General features: G+C 40.6%; 1 protein-coding gene across 3 annotated transcripts in view; it reads left to right on the plus strand.

Moving 5' to 3' along the window:
* Positions 1 to 18,728, plus strand: part of LOC132314348 (pre-mRNA-processing factor 39-2) — a 32,057-nt gene extending 13,329 nt beyond the window's left edge. For all 3 annotated transcript variants that reach the window (XM_059813227.1, XM_059813232.1, XM_059813236.1), the window contains 6 exons: positions 1,072 to 1,224; positions 1,306 to 1,422; positions 3,106 to 3,186; positions 3,826 to 3,975; positions 13,116 to 15,353; positions 18,258 to 18,728. In XM_059813227.1, the coding sequence (XP_059669210.1) occupies positions 1,072 to 1,224; positions 1,306 to 1,422; positions 3,106 to 3,186; positions 3,826 to 3,975; positions 13,116 to 15,353; positions 18,258 to 18,473 (2,955 nt within the window). In that variant the 3' untranslated portion in view covers positions 18,474 to 18,728. The remainder of the gene's footprint in view (positions 1 to 1,071; positions 1,225 to 1,305; positions 1,423 to 3,105; positions 3,187 to 3,825; positions 3,976 to 13,115; positions 15,354 to 18,257) is intronic.
* Positions 18,729 to 18,849: the final 121 nt, after the last annotated feature.

Here is an 18,849-nt window from a genome sequence, read left to right on the forward strand (position 1 = left end):
AATATTCACACAAAAAACCTCTAATTTAACTCCCAAAAATTCATATATAAATTCATTGATACCCAAATATTCCAAAAATGTTCAAAACTCCCAATTAATATAACAAAGTCTCCAAAAATTAAATAAAATCATGCCATTAATCAAGATTAAAAACCTAAATAAAAATATGGGGTGTTACACAAACTGTACCATTTCTTGGCTGACAAAATATGTGGAAACCTGATATCTGTGCTTTCCATTGTTTCTGTTATTGTGATCATGCAACACCTGAGAATTCTGCACAACTGATGCATCTAAAAAGCACGCTCAAGATTAGGTTAAGATGGGTATTATATCAGTTAAAATGCGATTGTGCATATGGTAAGCGAAAAAACGAGTTATACCTGGAATTTGTAAGGGGTATCTGATTAAAAAATAAAAATAAAATTTTCCATTGAAACTTCTGGTGCCAAATTAGCAGCACTGAAGACTTTAAGTTGTTGGAATAGCATTTCAGGGTAAATCTGTCAATTCAAAAGCCCAATGTTGAAACTTAACCCAATTTTAGACTTGTTCCCAATTTTAGACTTGTTCAATTTCAACAGAAGTGATCTTTAATGTCTAGTCAAACTTTGTTACATCTTTTTCAGAAATATGCCTTCTCAATTCAAGTCACTGAAATGCTTGAATATTGGAGGAAAATATTGTACTAAATTACTTATTTTTTGTTATAATTTGAGTTGAGTTATTCTGGTGTGAACTAAGTTTGCTTGATTAAATTCAGAATGACTGTAAATAGTTCCGTGGAAATATATATTTTTGTAATGTAACAAAGGGACTGCAGTGTCTTGTAATTTTCAGCCTAAACATGTCATAATTACTCCTTGAAACTTCTACTGTGGAGAAAAAAAAAAAAGAAAAAAAGTAAGAATGTGGTATGTTCTTGATTTGTGTATGGCTTACTTTCAGAACTCTGAAACAAGTTCATGTCATACTAAAAGATTGATTTTTTCGTTTTATAGGATGCTTTTACTGGATTGCTTTATACATGACTGGAGATGTTTTATGGCCCTCCTCATATGTTCGTTGCAGAATGTGCCAGCAATGCATCTGTTCAGTGCTAGGTATAAGGAGCAGATAGGAGATGTGTCTGGTGCACATGCGGCATTTGTGCAGTGTAATACAAAATCCAGTTCTTACTTCATCGAAGACGTTAAAAAAGAAGCTAATATGAAAAAACGTCTGGTATGTAACTAACTTCCTATTTCTAGATCTCATGTGTGGACTTCTATTTGAATTTTTTTTTTTTTTTTTTCTAATTTTCAGGGAGATTCTGCTGCTGCTTTCCATGTATATGAAAAAGCACTTGAAATGGCCACAGAGAGGCAGATATTGCACACTGTTCCCAGTCTGTATATTCACTTTTCTCATCTTAAATACATGGTACACAATTTATGCATATCCAACTTTTCTGCTTTGAATTTTATTAACTGTAAATACTCTATTTGTTTTCAGCTTTAGATTGTAGCTTCTAATAACCTAATATTCGACACACTAATGAGTTATTGATAAAAATAAATACTTGTCTACATATATATACTCAAATTTTGTTTGCTGATTGTACAATAATGTGAAGATCCACAATGGGACAGGTTTTGTCCCACTCGAACTTGGACAGATGTGGCACACCTGAAATCAGGGTGAGGATGGGTTTGTGTAAGAGTTATGAACTATGAACTTGACCTGCAGGACATTGTTGGAATTTGGTCGAATCCACGCTGCTCCACTCCAAGTGTATACGTTTTATGATTTATCTACTTCCAGATGGTGTATGGATTTTGCTAACCTACCCCATCTTTGAAGCATTTTTCATGATTTTCGGTGGACATAAATACTTTTAGTTTTATATTCTCTATCCATCTTCTCCCATTCTTTGACTGTGCCTTCAACATCAGCCTCTAGTCATGCAGCCACCATTGCCAGCACACGCCATTGGTAGGTGGACAATTCATGACTGACATGCTCCTTGACCATCTCTGTTATTTGAATATGGCACCATTTTCTCTTCCAGTGATTCTGTATCTTTCATCCTCTTCCTCCTTTTCTTCTTCTCACTATTTCTGAGTATCCCAAATACACAGAATCAAAACCCTTATAATTCCTCCAAGTGCTGAAATTTTAGAAGATTGTGCAGCGTAGGGTCAGCATGGGGTGTTAGGTTGCCATTGCAGGGTGCTGGGAAGGGTGAATTAGGTTCAAACTTAACCTTTGACATTATTTGCACAAAGTGGCCGCTCTCAAAATTGAATTACATTCTCAAGTTGAATGTGCTAAGCTTTTACTACTGCACCACATGACGACTCGAGTGCATCCTCATGTATTTGCTGTGGCGGACCTAGAAAATTTCTACTTTGGTGTTTGTTTGTGGAAAGTCGATTTAAGAAGAATATTTATGAAGTAGAAGTATTTCACAAATCACTACGTACATAAAATGAGAAGAACAGTAGGGATAGTGGTTATATTTTGAATTTTTGAGCTTTCCTTCAAAATGTGGACACACAAAATCAATACCTAAAAAGGACTCAAGTAGGGTTCTCTACATTTTTTTTGGGGAGGGGGGATACATATTAATTCTTTTTCGTATTTTTAAACTCACTATTTATGGGGGAATCTACTCTTAGATTTTACAAAATTTTGTGGGCCACTCCCTATAGTTCCACCCCTACATATTGTTAAATTTTCTTCTCTTAGATTGGAGAACTTTTTGGAATCACTAGTGTATGGATTATAGCTTATAAACATTTTTAGGATGCATGTTTGTCAATTCTTAACTATTTTGGGAGTGTTGAATTTATTTGGATTGAAGTTGGTAGACATAAGAGTATGCATTTGTTGTATAACAGAGGGTTATCTGAATCTGCATATTGATTTAACTCAATTTTATGTACACCTTGTTCCTGAAGGCAATTATATAAAATGTCATTTTAACATGAGGCCTTACATATTGTTCCCTCCAATTATGTATCATGTTCTTTTATCAGGATTTCAAATTCCTTCTATTTTTGCATGTTGGCACTCAATGTTGTTATTTAGCCTTTCTAACTTTGTCCTTGCGTTGGTTTGTAGATGACTGGTAGTGTAGATGCTGCCTTGGATGTTATAATAGATGGCATACAACATGTACCTCATTGCAAAATACTTCTGGAGGTATCTTTGTCCTTGTTCCATGGAAAGCAATTCTTTTCTTCTTCTCATTCTGATAGTGTAGGTACATGAAAAATGGTTTTTGGATCGAAACGGATCTTGGTGAAACCTACTCCATTTCAAGCCCTACTTAATGTTGCTTTTACAGTGTTCAAGTTTGGTAACTCGATTATTGGTGTTCTTGGGTTTTCTAGATTGCGAGTCCATGTCAAATACTTAGGGTTGCAAATGAACTGAGCTGTTCATGAACAGCTCGGACTCGTTCTTTAAGCAAACGAGTCAAGCTCAAGCTCATTTCCCGACCAGTGTTGGGCTCGGCTTGTGAAAATGAGCTCATGTAGGCTCACTTATGTCTGTGAACATAAGCTCATATCAATCTGTTTTCTTAAACGAGCCGAGCCCGAGCAGCCTAAGGCTTGGCTTGGCTTGGTTCGTTTGCAGCTCTTCAAATACTGAGATACCTTAAAAAAGCATTTTAAGGTAAACATTTTATAAAGGCCATTGTTAGTAAACATTTTATAATTGCTTGAAATTATTGTTGTTGGTTTCTTTTATTGGTTAGAAAATTTTGAACTCCACCCTTTACTATCTGAGCCAAAGTCCAGGGGCAAATGACCTTTAATTGTTATGTTATATCTGCAGGGATTAATAAACTTTGCAATGATGCATGGAGGACCAAGACAAGTGAACATAGTGGACTCAATTATAGCTCATGCAATAACTCCTGGGCCAGATTTATCTCAAGGTTTGGGCACTAAAGATCGGGAGGATATATCACTTATTTATTTAGAGGTAAAAATTTCTCTTGAGACTTGTATATTATATTTTCCTTCACACTGGTTTGAGACAATCAGTTGAAAATCATAAAAAGTTTCTCTTAAAAAAAAAACACTTCTAAAACTATGTGGTTGAATTAGTTTAGTGCAAGTATCAAAATTTCTTTTCGTTAGTCATTTTGGCTGGCTTGAAATAGAAATGTTCTAGAAACATTTGGGAATGCAATGGGAATAGTGAAAAAATCTAAAAACACATGGAAATGCTAGGTAATATAAGTTAATATCGATATATATATATATATATATATATATATATATATATATATATTTATTATTATTTTTTTTTCCGATAAGACAAATGATTGATTGACATGTTTGAGGCATACTCATCATTCCACACTAAATACTGATTAAGTAAGATAGATGCAGCAGGCCCTAAATAGTTACAATAAGGTTTTGTTGAATTAAAAAAGGCTTATATCATTAGAAGCTCATAGATAATTATGAAAATGCTTTTCCTCTACCCTATTTCAGCTAGTTGATATAAAACATAGAGTTTGATGAAATGCCTTATTTACATTTGAGATGGCATCATTTCCTATGCTACCCAAACTTGGACACGTCTCCAGTTTGGGTGCGTGTCTTTGTGTTTGAGACAGCTAAAAGTATCAGTATCCAAAAATTAAATATAAGGTACTTGTAAAAGAAAATATTAAGAGGCTAAATGTGAAACTTTTTTAATTCAATTTGGGAACTATACAATTAGCTTAGGTATTTATGTCTTTTATTTCAATATAATGAAAGAATGAGGACTTGTTTAAAAAATAAAAATAGGAAGTAGAAGGGCTAAAATGCAAACCCAAAAAATTATAAGATTATTATTTCCTCAGAACAGAAACATCTTTTTCTGTTTAATTGAGATAAAACCCTAGCCGCCTCAACCCAAAGAAGAAGGGGAAAAAAAACCCATGGACGAACTCTTCTGCTTCTGGCCGACCACTTCGGCATGACTTTCTAGCATTGATGACAAGGCGGTATCATCTCAAGCGAAATCTTAAATTGCAATTATAGGGAAAACATATTTCTGGCATCATCGACATCAAATCTACCAGAAATTGTTAAATCAGAGAAGGTTCAAATAATTCCTTTCCTTCCTTTCTTCCCTCCCCTATTTCTTTATATCTTGTCGTGTCCATACTTGTTTGTTTTAGCCATATACATTTAATGTTGTGTTGCATTTGTTTTCGTGGATTGGATGAATCTGAAATGTTTCAGCCAAAACAAATTGATAGGTTAGTCCTCGAACAAGGATCAACATTTCTTTTTTGGTTTTCCATTTTCAGTTGTCTCTAAAACGGGAATGTTTTAAAAGCACAATTGGAATGGCAAAATGGAACTTGGAAACACATTGAGTTGCTTAAAATATATATACTTAAATTAATGTAATTGTATAGGTAAGCTTAATTGTTGGTAATTGACGTACCAGAAAAAAAAAAGAAGGGAAAAGAAAGGATCAATAATTAATACTTTAACAGATTTAGTGTCTGCATGTCGGAGAACACTGGATGTGTTGGTGTAGATTTGAGAAGTAAATGGTAGTGTCAATTGGAAGTTTACAAATTATTATCAAAAAAATTACAAATAATTTTAATTGATAACATTTAATTGGATAGATTTGTTTCTCATATATAATTTAAGAAATTACCCCAAATTGAAATTAATAAACATTATAATCCATGAATATAATTTCTGATAATTTTTTTAATTATTTTATTAATAAGTGCTAATTATAACTAACCCTTTTTCACGTATATTTCACGATGTAAAGGAAATTAATTATAAACCTTTTCCATATTGTGTTTGGCAAGCCATCGACAATAACTTCTAAAAGAAGCACCAACTGCTTCCCTAGAACATAAATATTAAAATGTACCTTATATAGTATTGTTTGAGGCTTACAATATCTAAGTATAATAAATCTTCCAAAAAAAAATGTATATAATCAGTCTTCTTGGACTTCGAATTTGAGACACTTCTGGTATGGTTGTAGTTGTTGGATATTAAAATGCTATGAGCTTTGGTGAAATTTTGTCATTCCTATAGTTTAATCATCATGTTGATAAAGAAGTCATTATTACCCCTGTTAATCAATGGCCCATAATCCTCTGTTACTTTCCTTGGTTTTTCTCTTTCCTCTCTTGTGGTTTGGGTTTCAGTGGGGAGTTTCGTTTTGGCTGCCTCATGAGAGCCCTTGATGGTCAGAAGTTGTCCTTTTTGGAGGTCGCAAGCCTCTCTCGTCTGGATTTGCAAGGAGAGGTGGAACGTGTTTCATCGCCCAATGGTTATGTGCTTAGGGTGGATAAGCACAGTACCTCTTTTCGTGAATCCATGCTTAGATCTTACCTTGTTGGGAGGTTTGACAGAGAGGTGGGGTCTTTGGAGAAGATCGAAGAGTGGGCTTCGAAGGTTTGGCGGATCTTATGTGGGGTTAGGATTTCGTTATTGGCCGATAGCCTTCTGTTATTCCAGTTCCCGTTGATTTTAGGGGCACAGAGGGTTCTGGATAAGAGGAAGAGATTTTGGGGAGAGGCTCAGCTGTTTATTGATCATTGGTATTACAGAGTTGGGTGCTTCGGGTTGAGAAAAAAGTACAATCATCGGAGAGTCATCGTGTACGGCCTCCCTCTGCATCTTTGGTGTCAGAAGCTCTTCGTCGCTGTTGGAGATTTGTGTGGAGGATTCTGGGATGTTGAGGTGTATGAACTGAGTGACACAGAGAGGATTGTCATCGCGGTGCTTGAAGGTGGTGAGATCCCGGAATTTTTATTGTGGAGGACGGACGTCTTTCCGAATCTTTCTAACAGAGGAAGTTGTTCCTTCCCTTGTGCTGGATTCCTTGTCCTACGCCGATAATGAGGATCAGAGGCCACTGGAGGCGACGGGTAGTAAGGTACATCCGTCTCGCAGGTCTGGGATTGGGGCTGGGAGTGAATCGAAGATTCAGAGGTTGAATCGGTAGGGTCGCCGGACTCAAGGACAGGGACGTGTGGCAAGACACACGCCAAAGGCGAGTGAGAGGGAGGGAGACCAGTGGGACAGGTGGATGGTGGACGACTGCCTCCAGTTGTGGGTGGAGGACAGCTAATCATGCACAGGAGGAGGCACGTGTAGCTAGGAGTGATTTGAATTCATTTTCTTTTGGGCTTGGTAGAATTCAGCCCAATCAGCATGGCCAGTGCAGATGTCTTCGGGAGTTGATGGGGTGGGGCATCCTAGGCCCAAGTCTCGTGGATCATCTTCTTTCTTTGGGCAGGGAAGGGTGGGTCGAGGGTTTCTTGTGGGGTTGGACATAATTGGCCTAAGCCTCCTGGACCACTTCTTTCTCGGCCTGCATCTTTCAAGGCCAACCATTATAATGAAAGGGAGGTGTTTTGGGGCCCAAATAGGTCTTTGTCTATTGTGATTTTTGGTTTGCATCCCAGCCATCATTCTGTTGTGATCCACAGAGGTATATCTCACGGCCATCTCCATAACTCGGCTCAGACGAGGGAGGATTCGCGAGTCTAGTCAAAGACGGAGAAGGAGAACTGGGCCAATTTGAGTATGAAGACAAAGAAGGATGCGGGCCTGGGATAAAAAATGCTAAAACATGGTGAGTGTTACCAAAATTTGCTTTCTCGGAACAAATTTGGGGCACTTCAGTTGGGCTCTGCTTATGAGGATGACAATGGCACTTGTGCTTCATTCAAGGAGGACGGCTACTATTCGAGTAGATCGAACCAGTCTGGGAGAAGATGGACCAGAAAGGATAAGCAAAAATGGGTCGCCCGCAAGATGTCTCCTGAACCTGGTAAGTACCCTTCTCCTTGTCCTCGGAGCTCTCTTTCTGCTCATTCTTCTCTTTTTTACTCCTTGTGGGATGATGAGGAACGAGGTGGGGGAGGGTTTTGTTGGCAAGTCTCGGAAGCTTTCACCAGTGGCTGAGGTGGTTAATGAGATTGTGGACACGGATTGTGTTGGGTGTGGGGATTTTGGACCGTCAGAAATGGACGGGACAGTTAGTTTGTTTGTGGATGGGGATTCTGATCGTTTTTGTGAAGGGCCGGAGGACTCTTGCTCTGAATTTTCCTCCTCTTCTCATCAGTTGGATATGTCTAGGGATGAGCAGGGTGGGCTGGCCATGACTCATTTGGATTTGTGTCTTCCTAAGGGTGATGAACTGGTGCCATCTCAGATAGTTAGTGTGCTAGATTTGATGACTGTTTGCGTGGGTAAGGATATCCGCATTATTCTAAGTGAGGACTCAGCCTCTATGTTGGTGAAGGAATTATAGAAGCATAGGTGTCTAATAGATGATGTGCCTTCCTGTGTGTTGGTGAAGGAATTATAGAAGCATTGGTGTCTAACAGATGATGTGCCTTCCTGTGTGTCAGATCCTTTCACTGATGCTCATGACAGTGGGGTTAACAATGTTGCTGAATGGAAGCCTTGTTTGGATGTGGTCGAGGAGGTTGAGAAAGGGAGGTTGATGGGAGCCGGGATGATCAGGGTAGGTCTCTTGATGTGATCTTGTGGGAGGAGGAGGGTTACTCTGATATGGGGCTTGTTCATCCTCTGGCAGTTGTTCGTCCAGAAGGGATGGACAGTGTTCTTGATAGGCAGGAGTGCAGTGACTTAGGCAAGGACTGGGTCTTGTCTAACATCGGGGCCACTAGTGATCTGGTGGGAGTTTCTTGTAAGGGCAATCGGGATCAGGCATTAGCTATTCTTCAGGCCACGGTAGAGGGGAGAGAAGGGGAGATGATTCAGGTCTCTAGAAAGAGGAACAGAAGGAAGAAGACTCATCCCTCTTGGAGATGAGAGAGGGAGCTGAGAAATCTCTGCTGTGATGTGAATTATGATGAGAAACTCGTGGGGGAGAAGGATAAGGGGGGTGATACGGAGGGAGGGAGGGAGGGAGGAGAGAAGGGGGAGGGGGGGGGGGGGTTAAGGAGGAGGAGGGTGGTGTTGTTTTTCCATGAAGTTACGACTTTTATCTTGGAATGTCCGTGACCTCAATGACCCGGGTAAGAGAAAGGTGGTGAAGATGGCTGTGAGGAAATAGGGGGTTCATTTGGTGTGTCTCCAAGAAACGAAGATTGATTCTATTACTGATAGAGTTGTTAAGAGTCTATGGGGTAGTAGGTTCGTTGAGTGGGAGGCGCTGGATTCAATAGGGACCTCTGGAGGTATTCTTCTCATGTGGGATAGGAGATGGATGGCTAAGGTGGATGTTTGTAGGGGGCGTTTCTGCTTGTCTTATGCCTTTGTCATGGATGAGGATGGCTTTCCTTGTGCCTTCTCTGGTGTTTATGGGCCGTTGGATAACTGTGAGAGGCTTGCGTTGTGGGAGGAGCTTAGCGAGGTGAAGGTGATGTGGTCTCTCCCTTGGTGTGTGGCAGGTGACTTTAATGTGGTTAGATCCCCATCGGAGAGATCTACAGGTGGATCATGGACTCCGGCTATGTTGCTTTTCTCGGAGTTTATCGATGGACATCAGCTTATTGATCTCCCCTTGGAGGGAGCTGCCTTTACTTGGTCCAGTGGTAGGGAGATGCCTACTTTTTCACGCCTGGATAGATTCTTGATTTCCGGAGAGTGGGAGGAGCAGTTTCCGGATGCAGTTCAGGCTGCTTTGGCTAGCGTGACGTCGGATCACATTCCTTTGGTCTTGGACTGTGGAGGTTTGAGACCTCGTTGCACCCCTTTCAGATTTGAAAACATGTGGCTTAGAGCGGCGGATTTTCAGGGTTTGGTGCAGACTTGGTGGGAGGAGGACATGGTGGTGGGAACTTCGAGCTTTATCTTAGCAGGAAAGCTTCGTCTTTTGAAGGATAAACTTAAAAGATGGAATAAGGAGGTGTTCGGAAATCTAGAGTGGAGGAAGAATAGGGCCCTCGCTGATATTGCAGAATTTGATAGATTGGATGTGGCGGGAGGTCTTGATGAGCCTCAATGCAATAGGAGAGCAGCTTGTCAGGCTGAATGTGTTAAGATTGTGGTGTTGGAGGAGATCTCATGGCGGCAGAAATCTTGAGCCTTGTGGCTCAAAGAAGGAGACGATAACACAAAGTTCTTTCACCGAACGACGAATGCTTATAGGAGGGGCAATCATATTTGGCAGATTCAGGTGGACGGATCGTTGTTGGTTTCTGATGAGGAGGTGCGCACGGGGATTGTTTCCTTCTATCAGAGGTTATATACTGAGCCTCTTCGCTGGAGGCCAAGGCTTGATGGCCTTCATTTTGATTCTATTTCAGTCGAGGATAGGGGTGGGTCAGAGAGGCCATTTACGGAGAAGGAGGTTTTGAGGGCCTTGAAGAGTTGTAATGGTGATAAGGCTCCAGGCCCGGATGATTTCACAATGAGCTTCCTTTTGGAAAGCTGGGAGGTGATCAGACAGGAGATTATGGGCACTTTTCATGAGTTTCATTCTAATGGAAAGTTCGAAAAGTCGCTGAGTACTTTTATTGCTCTTATTCCTAGGAGAAGGAAGGGGGGGGGGGGGGGGGGGGCTTCTGACATTAAGGACTTTCGACCTATTAGTCTGATTGGGTGTTGGTATAAGCTTATAGCTAAAGTCCTGGCGTCAAGATTGAGGGAGGTTTTGGACGGACTCATTTCAGAGTCTTAGAATGCGTTTATTGGGGGTAGACAAATCCTGGATTCCACTCTTATTGCTAGTGAATGTGTGGATTTTAGGCTTAGTAGCGAGGCTCCTGGAGTTTTATGTAAGATGGACATCGAGAAAGCCTATGATCATGTTTGTTGGAACTTTTTGTTCTATTTGTTAGAGAGGATGGGTTTTGGAGAGAGATGGATTGAAACTTGCATTTCGTTTGTCAGATTTTCGGTGTTGGTTAATGGGTCTCCATCCGGGTTTTTTGGCAGTTCTCATGGCTTGAGGCAAGGGGACCCCCTTTCCCCTTTCTTGTTCATCATTGTTGTGGAGGCTCTTAGTAGGTTGATGAGGAGGGCTGTGACCCTGGGGCTTATACGGGGTTTCAAGATTTGTCCAGAGGCAGTCCATCAGTTGGAGATTTCTCACTTGCTGTTTGCGGATGACATTATGGTTTTTGTGAGGCAGAGGTGTCCTAATTGAGATACTTGAGATGCGTACTGGTTTGTTTTCAGGCTGTTTCTGGGTTGAGAATTAACGTGGGCAAGAGTGTGCTTGCCCCTGTGGGGGAGTTTTAGGAGGTGGATTCTCTTGCAGTTGTTCTAGGATGTGGGACGAGTTCCTTTCCTATTTCTTATTTGGGTTTGCCCTTGGGTGTCTCGTGAAGGAGGGTGGGAAGTTGGGACCCGGTGATTGAGTGCTTCGAGAGAAGGTTGGCTGGATGGAAAAAGCAATATCTTTCGAAGGGAGGAAAAGTTATGTTGGTAAAGAGTATTTTGTCCAGTCTTCCAACTTATTTTCTTTCGCTGTTTCAGATTCCCTCTTCTATTGTTAAGAGACTGGAGATGATATAACGTAACTTTCTTTGGGGCGGTCGGGGGGAGGAGTTTAAGTATCATCTTGTTCGGTGGGAGCAGGTTTGTAGGCCCTTTAAGTCGGGAGGCCTTGGGATTCGGAGATTGGCCCCCTTCAATAGGGCTCTTCTTGGCAAGTGGCTCTGGAGGGTTGGCAGTGAAAGACATAGATTATGGAGGAAGGTTGTTACTTGTTGGTTTGGGGAGGAGAGAGGGGGTTGGTCTGCTAGGCTGGCTAGATCTGTTGTCGGCATGGGGGTGTGGCATTCCATTGGGAAGGGATGGGATGAGTTCTCTAAGCATATTAGATTCAGAGTTCGGGAAGGTAGGAATGTCAGGTTTTGGGAGGATCCTTAGTGCGAGGACTGTCCTTTGTCTCGCCGGTTCCCAAGGTTGTTCAAGATTGTTGTGGATAGTCATGCTATGGTTGTTGACTGCTATCGTCTTGATAGCGGTAAGTTGTCTTGGGATGTTCAATTCCGGCGAGTCTTTCAGGATTGGGAGCTGGATGATGTCACTGGCTTGTTGGACCTTTTGTATCGGCAGGAGGTGGATGGCATTAGGTCGGATGTTTTGACTTGGGTGCCTTCTTTGCAGGGGACTTTTCAGTTCCGGTCCTTCTTCTGTCTTTCCGGTTTTCAGGGCTCCTCTTTCCCGTGGAAAACAGTTTGGCATTCGAAGGCTCCTCTTAGGGTGGCTTTCTTCACTTAGACTGCTGTTTGGGGTAAGATCCTGACTCTAGACAATTTGAGGAAGAGAAGACATGTCATTGTTAATCGGTGCTGTCTGTGTATGACCGATGGAGAGTCTGTGGATCACCTTCTCTTGCATTGCCCAGTGGCTCATGACTGTTGGAGCCTTATGTTGGGTCTCTTTGGCGTTCAGTGGGTTATGCCCTGGACCTCGCAGGGCTTGATTGATATTTGGAGGGGACAAAGGATGAGGGCTCGTGTTCGCGATTTCTGGAGGGAGACTCCCCTTCGTATTTGGTGGTGCCTCTGGAAAGAACGGAATAGAAGATCCTTTGTTGGGGAGGAGATTCCCATTGGGGTGTTAAAAGTACTCTATTATTTGTTCCCTTTATAGTTGGGGTATGGGGAGAGATTGTTCATCTGTTGAGGAGACCATGGACTTTTTGGGGTCTTTGGGTCCATAGGTCGACCCCTTTTCTTTTTGTGTTCTGCCTTCCGATTCTTGTACAGCTCTTGGGATATGTTCCCCTTTTGAATGCTTTTTGATACATCTTTACTTATCAAAAAAAAAAAAAAAAAAATGGTTCACTTTTTTATAACATCGATTTAGACGCCATTTTTAACAATATGATGGATGACAGTATTGTACAATAGAACCACCCTCCTCACACACACTGTTCTGGGATTTCCTCAACACTGTGGCACAACATCATTGCACGTGTGTGCTTTCATCTGTTAGAAAGATATATTTTCTTCTAAACGTCTTCTCTTTGTCTGATTTGTTATAAAAGAAAAGTATTTTCTCCGTGATTGAGTTCCTTAAAGTTCCTGCAGTTATTCTTTCGAATGTGTTAGTCATAGCAGAGATGTTCATCCAAGGTAGCGGTATTTATGGCGGAACTATATAATATTTTTGTATCTGTATCTCTGATAAAATTTATTTTGGCCACAGTTTCTTGACTGTTGTGGAACCATCCATGATGTAAGGAAGGCATGGAATCGTCACATAAAATTCTTTCCACACTTGATAAGGAACTTCTCATTTGAGGAGCCAACTTCAGGTAATCAGTTATCCATCTTAGCCGTGGAAGGAAGAAAATGCAATCACTTTGATATGCCTGATCAGTTGTCATCTGGAAACCATAGTTCTGGCCATCCAATCCAGCTCCCAGTGCAAGATCAGCAACTGATGTGGCCAGAAAATAATGCTATTGAGCCTGACCAGGGTTTCACAGACCAGTTCCAAACAGAAGATGACAATGATGCACAGGGAATATTACATCCATTATCTCCCAATTTTGCAGAGGAATCCAGAAAAGATGCATCAGTTAATAAACCAAGTAATGATTTAGAGTTCCAGTCTGTAGGTTATGCAGCTGAAACAATGGAATCTACTCATGATTTAGTAGATCAGTCTGGAGAAGGTGTATGTGGACCAATGGAGTCAACTCAAGATTTAGTAGATCAGTCTGGAGAAGGTGTATCCGGGCCAATGGAGTCAACGAATGATTTAGTACACCAATCCAGAGAAGATGCTTCTGGAACATCTGAGACAACTCATGATTTAGCATGTCAAGGTGCTGATAGTATTGCATCTTTAGAAGCCCCACAAGAGTACTGTGATTCAGTCAATGTGCAGCAAGACCAAGACCATGCCAAACGGCATCTGAAACCTCTTTCTTTCGGGGGTCTTTCTTTAAATCCTCAGGACAAGGAATCTGTGGGTTTAGTCCCCATGGCATCTTTTGAGCATGACACTACTACAGAAATCTGCATCTCTAAAGAAATCCTAGAGAGCTGTCAGAACACTAATGTAGATCCTTCTATAGCCTGCACAAGGAGCTCTCCATCTGCTGATTCCGCTCAAGTTCAAAATGATACAGATGAAAATGAATCACTGAGCCCCTCATCTTCTGCAAGTATTCATAATCCAAGATCAACCAAAGCACGTCCACAACCAAATGTGCCTGCAAATAGTGGTGGAAACTTGCATCAAATGAACAACCTGGTTAAAGCTTCCGAGGATGCAAATTCTCGACCTCATGAGCATTTACAAAATCAACATCAACAGCAACAGCTGGTTTCTCCACAGCAACAGTGCTCATCAGCTGGAATGGACAATCAAATGCTTATGAATCAAGGTCATCCCCATCATCCTTCATCTTGGAGAAATCCAAAAGTTGAGCAAGGTTCCCAAGCACAAAATCAGTACCAAGCAGGTGCTGCTCAGGGAAACTCAACAGCTATCGATGTAAAGCCAATGCAGAATGTGCAGCAGCATAGCTTTGTAGCTGTATCCCAACCTCAATTTTCCCCTCAACCCGTTTCTCAGCCTAAAGCACAGATGTCTCCGTGTTCCCTGCAAAGTGGTGACACGCCTGGGCATGCACAGAATAGTCAAGCATATAACGCTACATCACAATATTATTACCAGCAGCAGCAGCATATGCAGCAACACTATCTTCAGCCCTATCAACAGCAGCAGCAGCAGCAGCAGCTTCAACCACAACAGCAACCTGATCAGCAGCAACTGCTGTTGTTGCAACAACAACACTATCTGCAGCAGCAGCAGCAACAACAACATTATCAGCCACAGCAAATGCAGCAACAGCAGTATCTATTCTATCTACAGCAGCAGCAACAACATTATCAGCAGTTTCAACAGCTGCAGCAACAGCAAAGTCAACAGCAATGGCAGCAGCTGCTGCAACAACATCAGCAGCAGCAGCAAAATCATCAGTTGCAGCAGTGGCAGCAACTTCAAGAAGGATATCAGCAATTTCAGCAGCAGCAGCTACTGCAACAGCAACAAGAATATGAGCAACAGCTGCAGCAGGCACGACTGCGACCACAAGAAGAGTATCAGAAACTGCAGCAGCTGGCATTACAGCAATCACAACAAGGATATCAGCAATTTGTCCAGCAGCAACAAATGCAACAGCAGCAAGAATACGAGCAACAGCTGCAGCAAGCACGGCTGCAACCTCAAGAAGAGTATCAGAAACTGCAGCAGCTTGCAGAACAGCAAGTGCAACAAGGATATCTGCAACTGCAGCAGCATCAAGTACAGCGGCAACAACAACAAGAACAGCTGCCACATGAGCATCAACAAGATGAAGAACAGTCCCAGCATCGGCTGCAGATTACTTCAACACAGAATCTGACATGGGACGGGAGCTACTATCAACAGGTATGTTTTTGAAATTTAGTTGTCTTATTCTTCTTCTGAATTGTTTGCAACGTTTTGCAAGGAGCTGAAGTTCTGACATTGGCAGACCCATTCAGTGTGCCAAATGAGCAGTTACTTCTGTATGAAAGCTATAATGTTTGAGAAATCTATGAAGACCGTTACCTAAGGATTTGATAGGCAGAGTACGTACCGTGAATTAGACCTATATGGGACTGAATAGGTCTTATGGATATCTTCTTGCAACTAAATTTTAGAATACCATTGGAACTTATTCAAAATTCAATTAATTAGTTTGAATTGTGTCATAATTGCAATCACACAAAATAAATAAAGTAAAAAATACGATCAGGATTTTTATGTGGAAAATGCGGGAAAAACCATGGGACCTCGCTCACTCATAATCGACTACTATGAGAAAGAAGTTTTACAACTAGGTTACCAGATTCACATCCTAGAATTCTCTAATTAGCTCTTGACCCAAATGCATCAAACTTTTCAATCCAAGTTTCCATGTTCGCTTTGTCAACAGATCCGCTTACTCAATCTGCTTTCCCACGGTTTTTTTTTTCAATCCTCCGTTTGATTGGTTGAATTATTCTTTGTTGATGATGCTGATGATCTCATTGCTTTGATCTCTCAATCACATATGATGGTCAAACTATGAAAAACCTAGATTGAGAAACAAGGCATTCTCTCTAAGAAATTATAGATTCTCTCTCTAGATTACTTACAGAGGCTCATTTGGTGATGCTAGACTGACTATAAATCCATATTTATATCCAATATGAGAGACTTTTGTAGTATAGTAAGTAGAATCCTTTTAGAAGTCTAAGTTGAGAGAGTTTCAAGAACTAAAGTTTCGCAGGGTTTGATTGATTAAGCCTTTACACTTATTTAAGCTTCGATTGATTGAATCGATGAAAGCATACTGGTTTTGAAAATACTTTTTCCTGGGTACATGTCAATCGATTCATCCATCAATAGAGGCACACTAGTGTTCGCTCGATCGATTAGTGATCACTGTTTTGAAAATCCCCAATTTTGAAAATGATAGAGATAACTTAGAATCAGAACCGTTATTTTGAAAAACAAGATCAAAACTTAATTGTGAGCAAATTTAAGATCAAATATAGGTCAAGTAAGGTCTCTGTGGTCTAAACTTAATTTACATATGACGTGCTCCATGTTCTTCGCTAAACTCCATCTCTATCATCTTTGAACGACTAAAGACGTTTGACACACATTGCAGCCCAAGTTTTGGTTAGGAATTTGACAACACAATGACTCATAATCCTAACAATGTTTAACCAACCTTTAAAGCCCATTGCAAGTGTAGACAAACAGTACGCGTCTTTTTCTCTTCATTGTATGCTGCCTGCCATTAAAATCTAACCTTCATTTACTTTTTTAGGTGCCAACTAGGGGTGGCAAAGTTCGACACGACCCGCCATCACAATACGATATAAGCGGGTTTGTGTTGATCTTAATTGGGTTTGGGTTGTAAAACTGGTTGACACGTTAACCCGATTAATTAATCATGTGATTCGTGTCATATAGGGATGAGGGGTTCAACCTGTTTCACTATGGACAATTAGGTCATTGCAACATAAACCTTCACAAAAATATACATTAGCTCCTTAGCTTCACGCTACACCATATGATTTTCAAATGATTAGAGTTGCTTAAACATTTGTGTTCTGGCTACTTGGCTAGTGGGGTGTTTGATGCTTTTCTCCTTGCTTTCTATATTTGGATTCTATAATAATTTTCTAAACTTGTATCTTTTAATTTACTATTTTGTGGACTAGTGACTATTTAGTAATTTGGTTGGATTGAGATTTATATATTTTTTCTAGTATTTATTGGTTGAGGATAATAAATAATCTAAATAATATAATCCTTGATTTTGGTAAACAGGTCATTAAGCAGGTTTGTGTGTGTACCCGTTTAATAAACAGGTCGGGTTAGTGTTGAAGGTCCTTGACACGATTATTAAATGGGTCATGTTTGGGTTGACCTGTTTAGTAGAATATCCTTAGCTCCACACGACACGATTATGACCCACAATATGAATTGCCACCCTAGTGCCAACCCTGTCTGCCTCACTTGTACCTGTTAAGCAGGGCATTGTAAAGATCATTTTTTTAGCTGAAGAGAAACAAAAGCTTTATGCATTTCTTGAACACTACCAAAGTTCAGGATATTTGTTTGTATTAAGGTGGAAAAAAAAGGCTTGTATAGTGTGACTTATAAGTGCAGTGAGATTGTTAGCAGTTTCTGTGTGGAAGTTAATTTGGGTGTTATACCATTTCAACCATCTATTTCGTCCTCTAATAAATTCACACGACCAATTTTGTATCTTTCACTTTCCCCGCTGTCTTAATCTTGCTTCTAGCCTCTTGCTGTTCTTGTGATGAAATTCAACTCTGCAAAATAGTTCTTTGACTTCCTTGAGCTTGGCTTCCCTCACTTCTAGTACCCATGTGGAACAAGGAAACAGCACACCTGCTGGTGGCAGGAGGCTTGCACAGTTCAAAAGTTCATAGTTTGTGAGGTTCTGAGTATAAAATCTATATGGGTTGGTTAGCATCTCTAAATTTTAGTATTTTTAACTACAGCAAGCTCTTATGCATTATCATGATAGCAGTATCCCAGGTTGAGTGAAAGAAGGTAGATGCCATTCTGCATTTTAAACTAAAAAATAGTAAAATGATATTAGAACTCTGTTTTGCGGCACCCGAATGTCAATTTGATTCACTTATAAATATCATTGAGTTTATATGGGTCCTCATTTTCGGTATGGAACCCCCTCCCCTCCCCTCCCTCCCTCCCTCCCTCCATCCACTATTGTGTAATCAGTCACACACCTTATCGAATCAAGTCTAATCAGTTTTGTTTTTACAGGGCCAAGGAATTACACCACTGCATGGCACAGCTGAATCTCCACATCTCCAGCAGGAATCTCCCCAGGTGCGTAGGACAGGGACATCTGGACCTACTGTATCTCCACATAACCAGTTGCAATCTCCGCATGGATTTTCCCCACTACAAAGTGCAGGGGCATATGGACCTGCAGCATCATCTCCACATCCCAATCACCAATCTCCCCAAGCTCAATGAAACAGATGAATGTTAATTATAAATTATCCCATTAGTTTGTTATGCTAGGAATTCCCTGATTTTATTGTTGAATTATATGTATTGTTGACTTTATCGTTGATTTATATGTATTGTTGGTTCCCCTGCGAGAGTTCCTTGCTGGAGAGGGAACCTGGATATTCTATTTATCTGTAATTTGAACAGAATAGAACTCAAAACTGTAATTATTTCTCTTTTCTCATACCTTAAATCTCGAGGCCATGGATTTATTTATAATTTGCTTTTATGGGAAGACCGTCAAAGAATAGTTTCAACTGATGGCGGCTTAACGTCCACTTAGTCACAGAAAATCAAATTTCCTCCCGTCTAAATTACTGTTACATTGATGGGTTTGTAA

The sequence above is a fragment of the Cornus florida genome, unplaced genomic scaffold, assembly GCF_030987335.1.
Source record: "Cornus florida cultivar Cherokee Brave unplaced genomic scaffold, ASM3098733v1 CherokeeBrave_3.0.0_Hap2_Chr01, whole genome shotgun sequence".
Classification (NCBI taxonomy): domain Eukaryota; kingdom Viridiplantae; phylum Streptophyta; class Magnoliopsida; order Cornales; family Cornaceae; genus Cornus; species Cornus florida.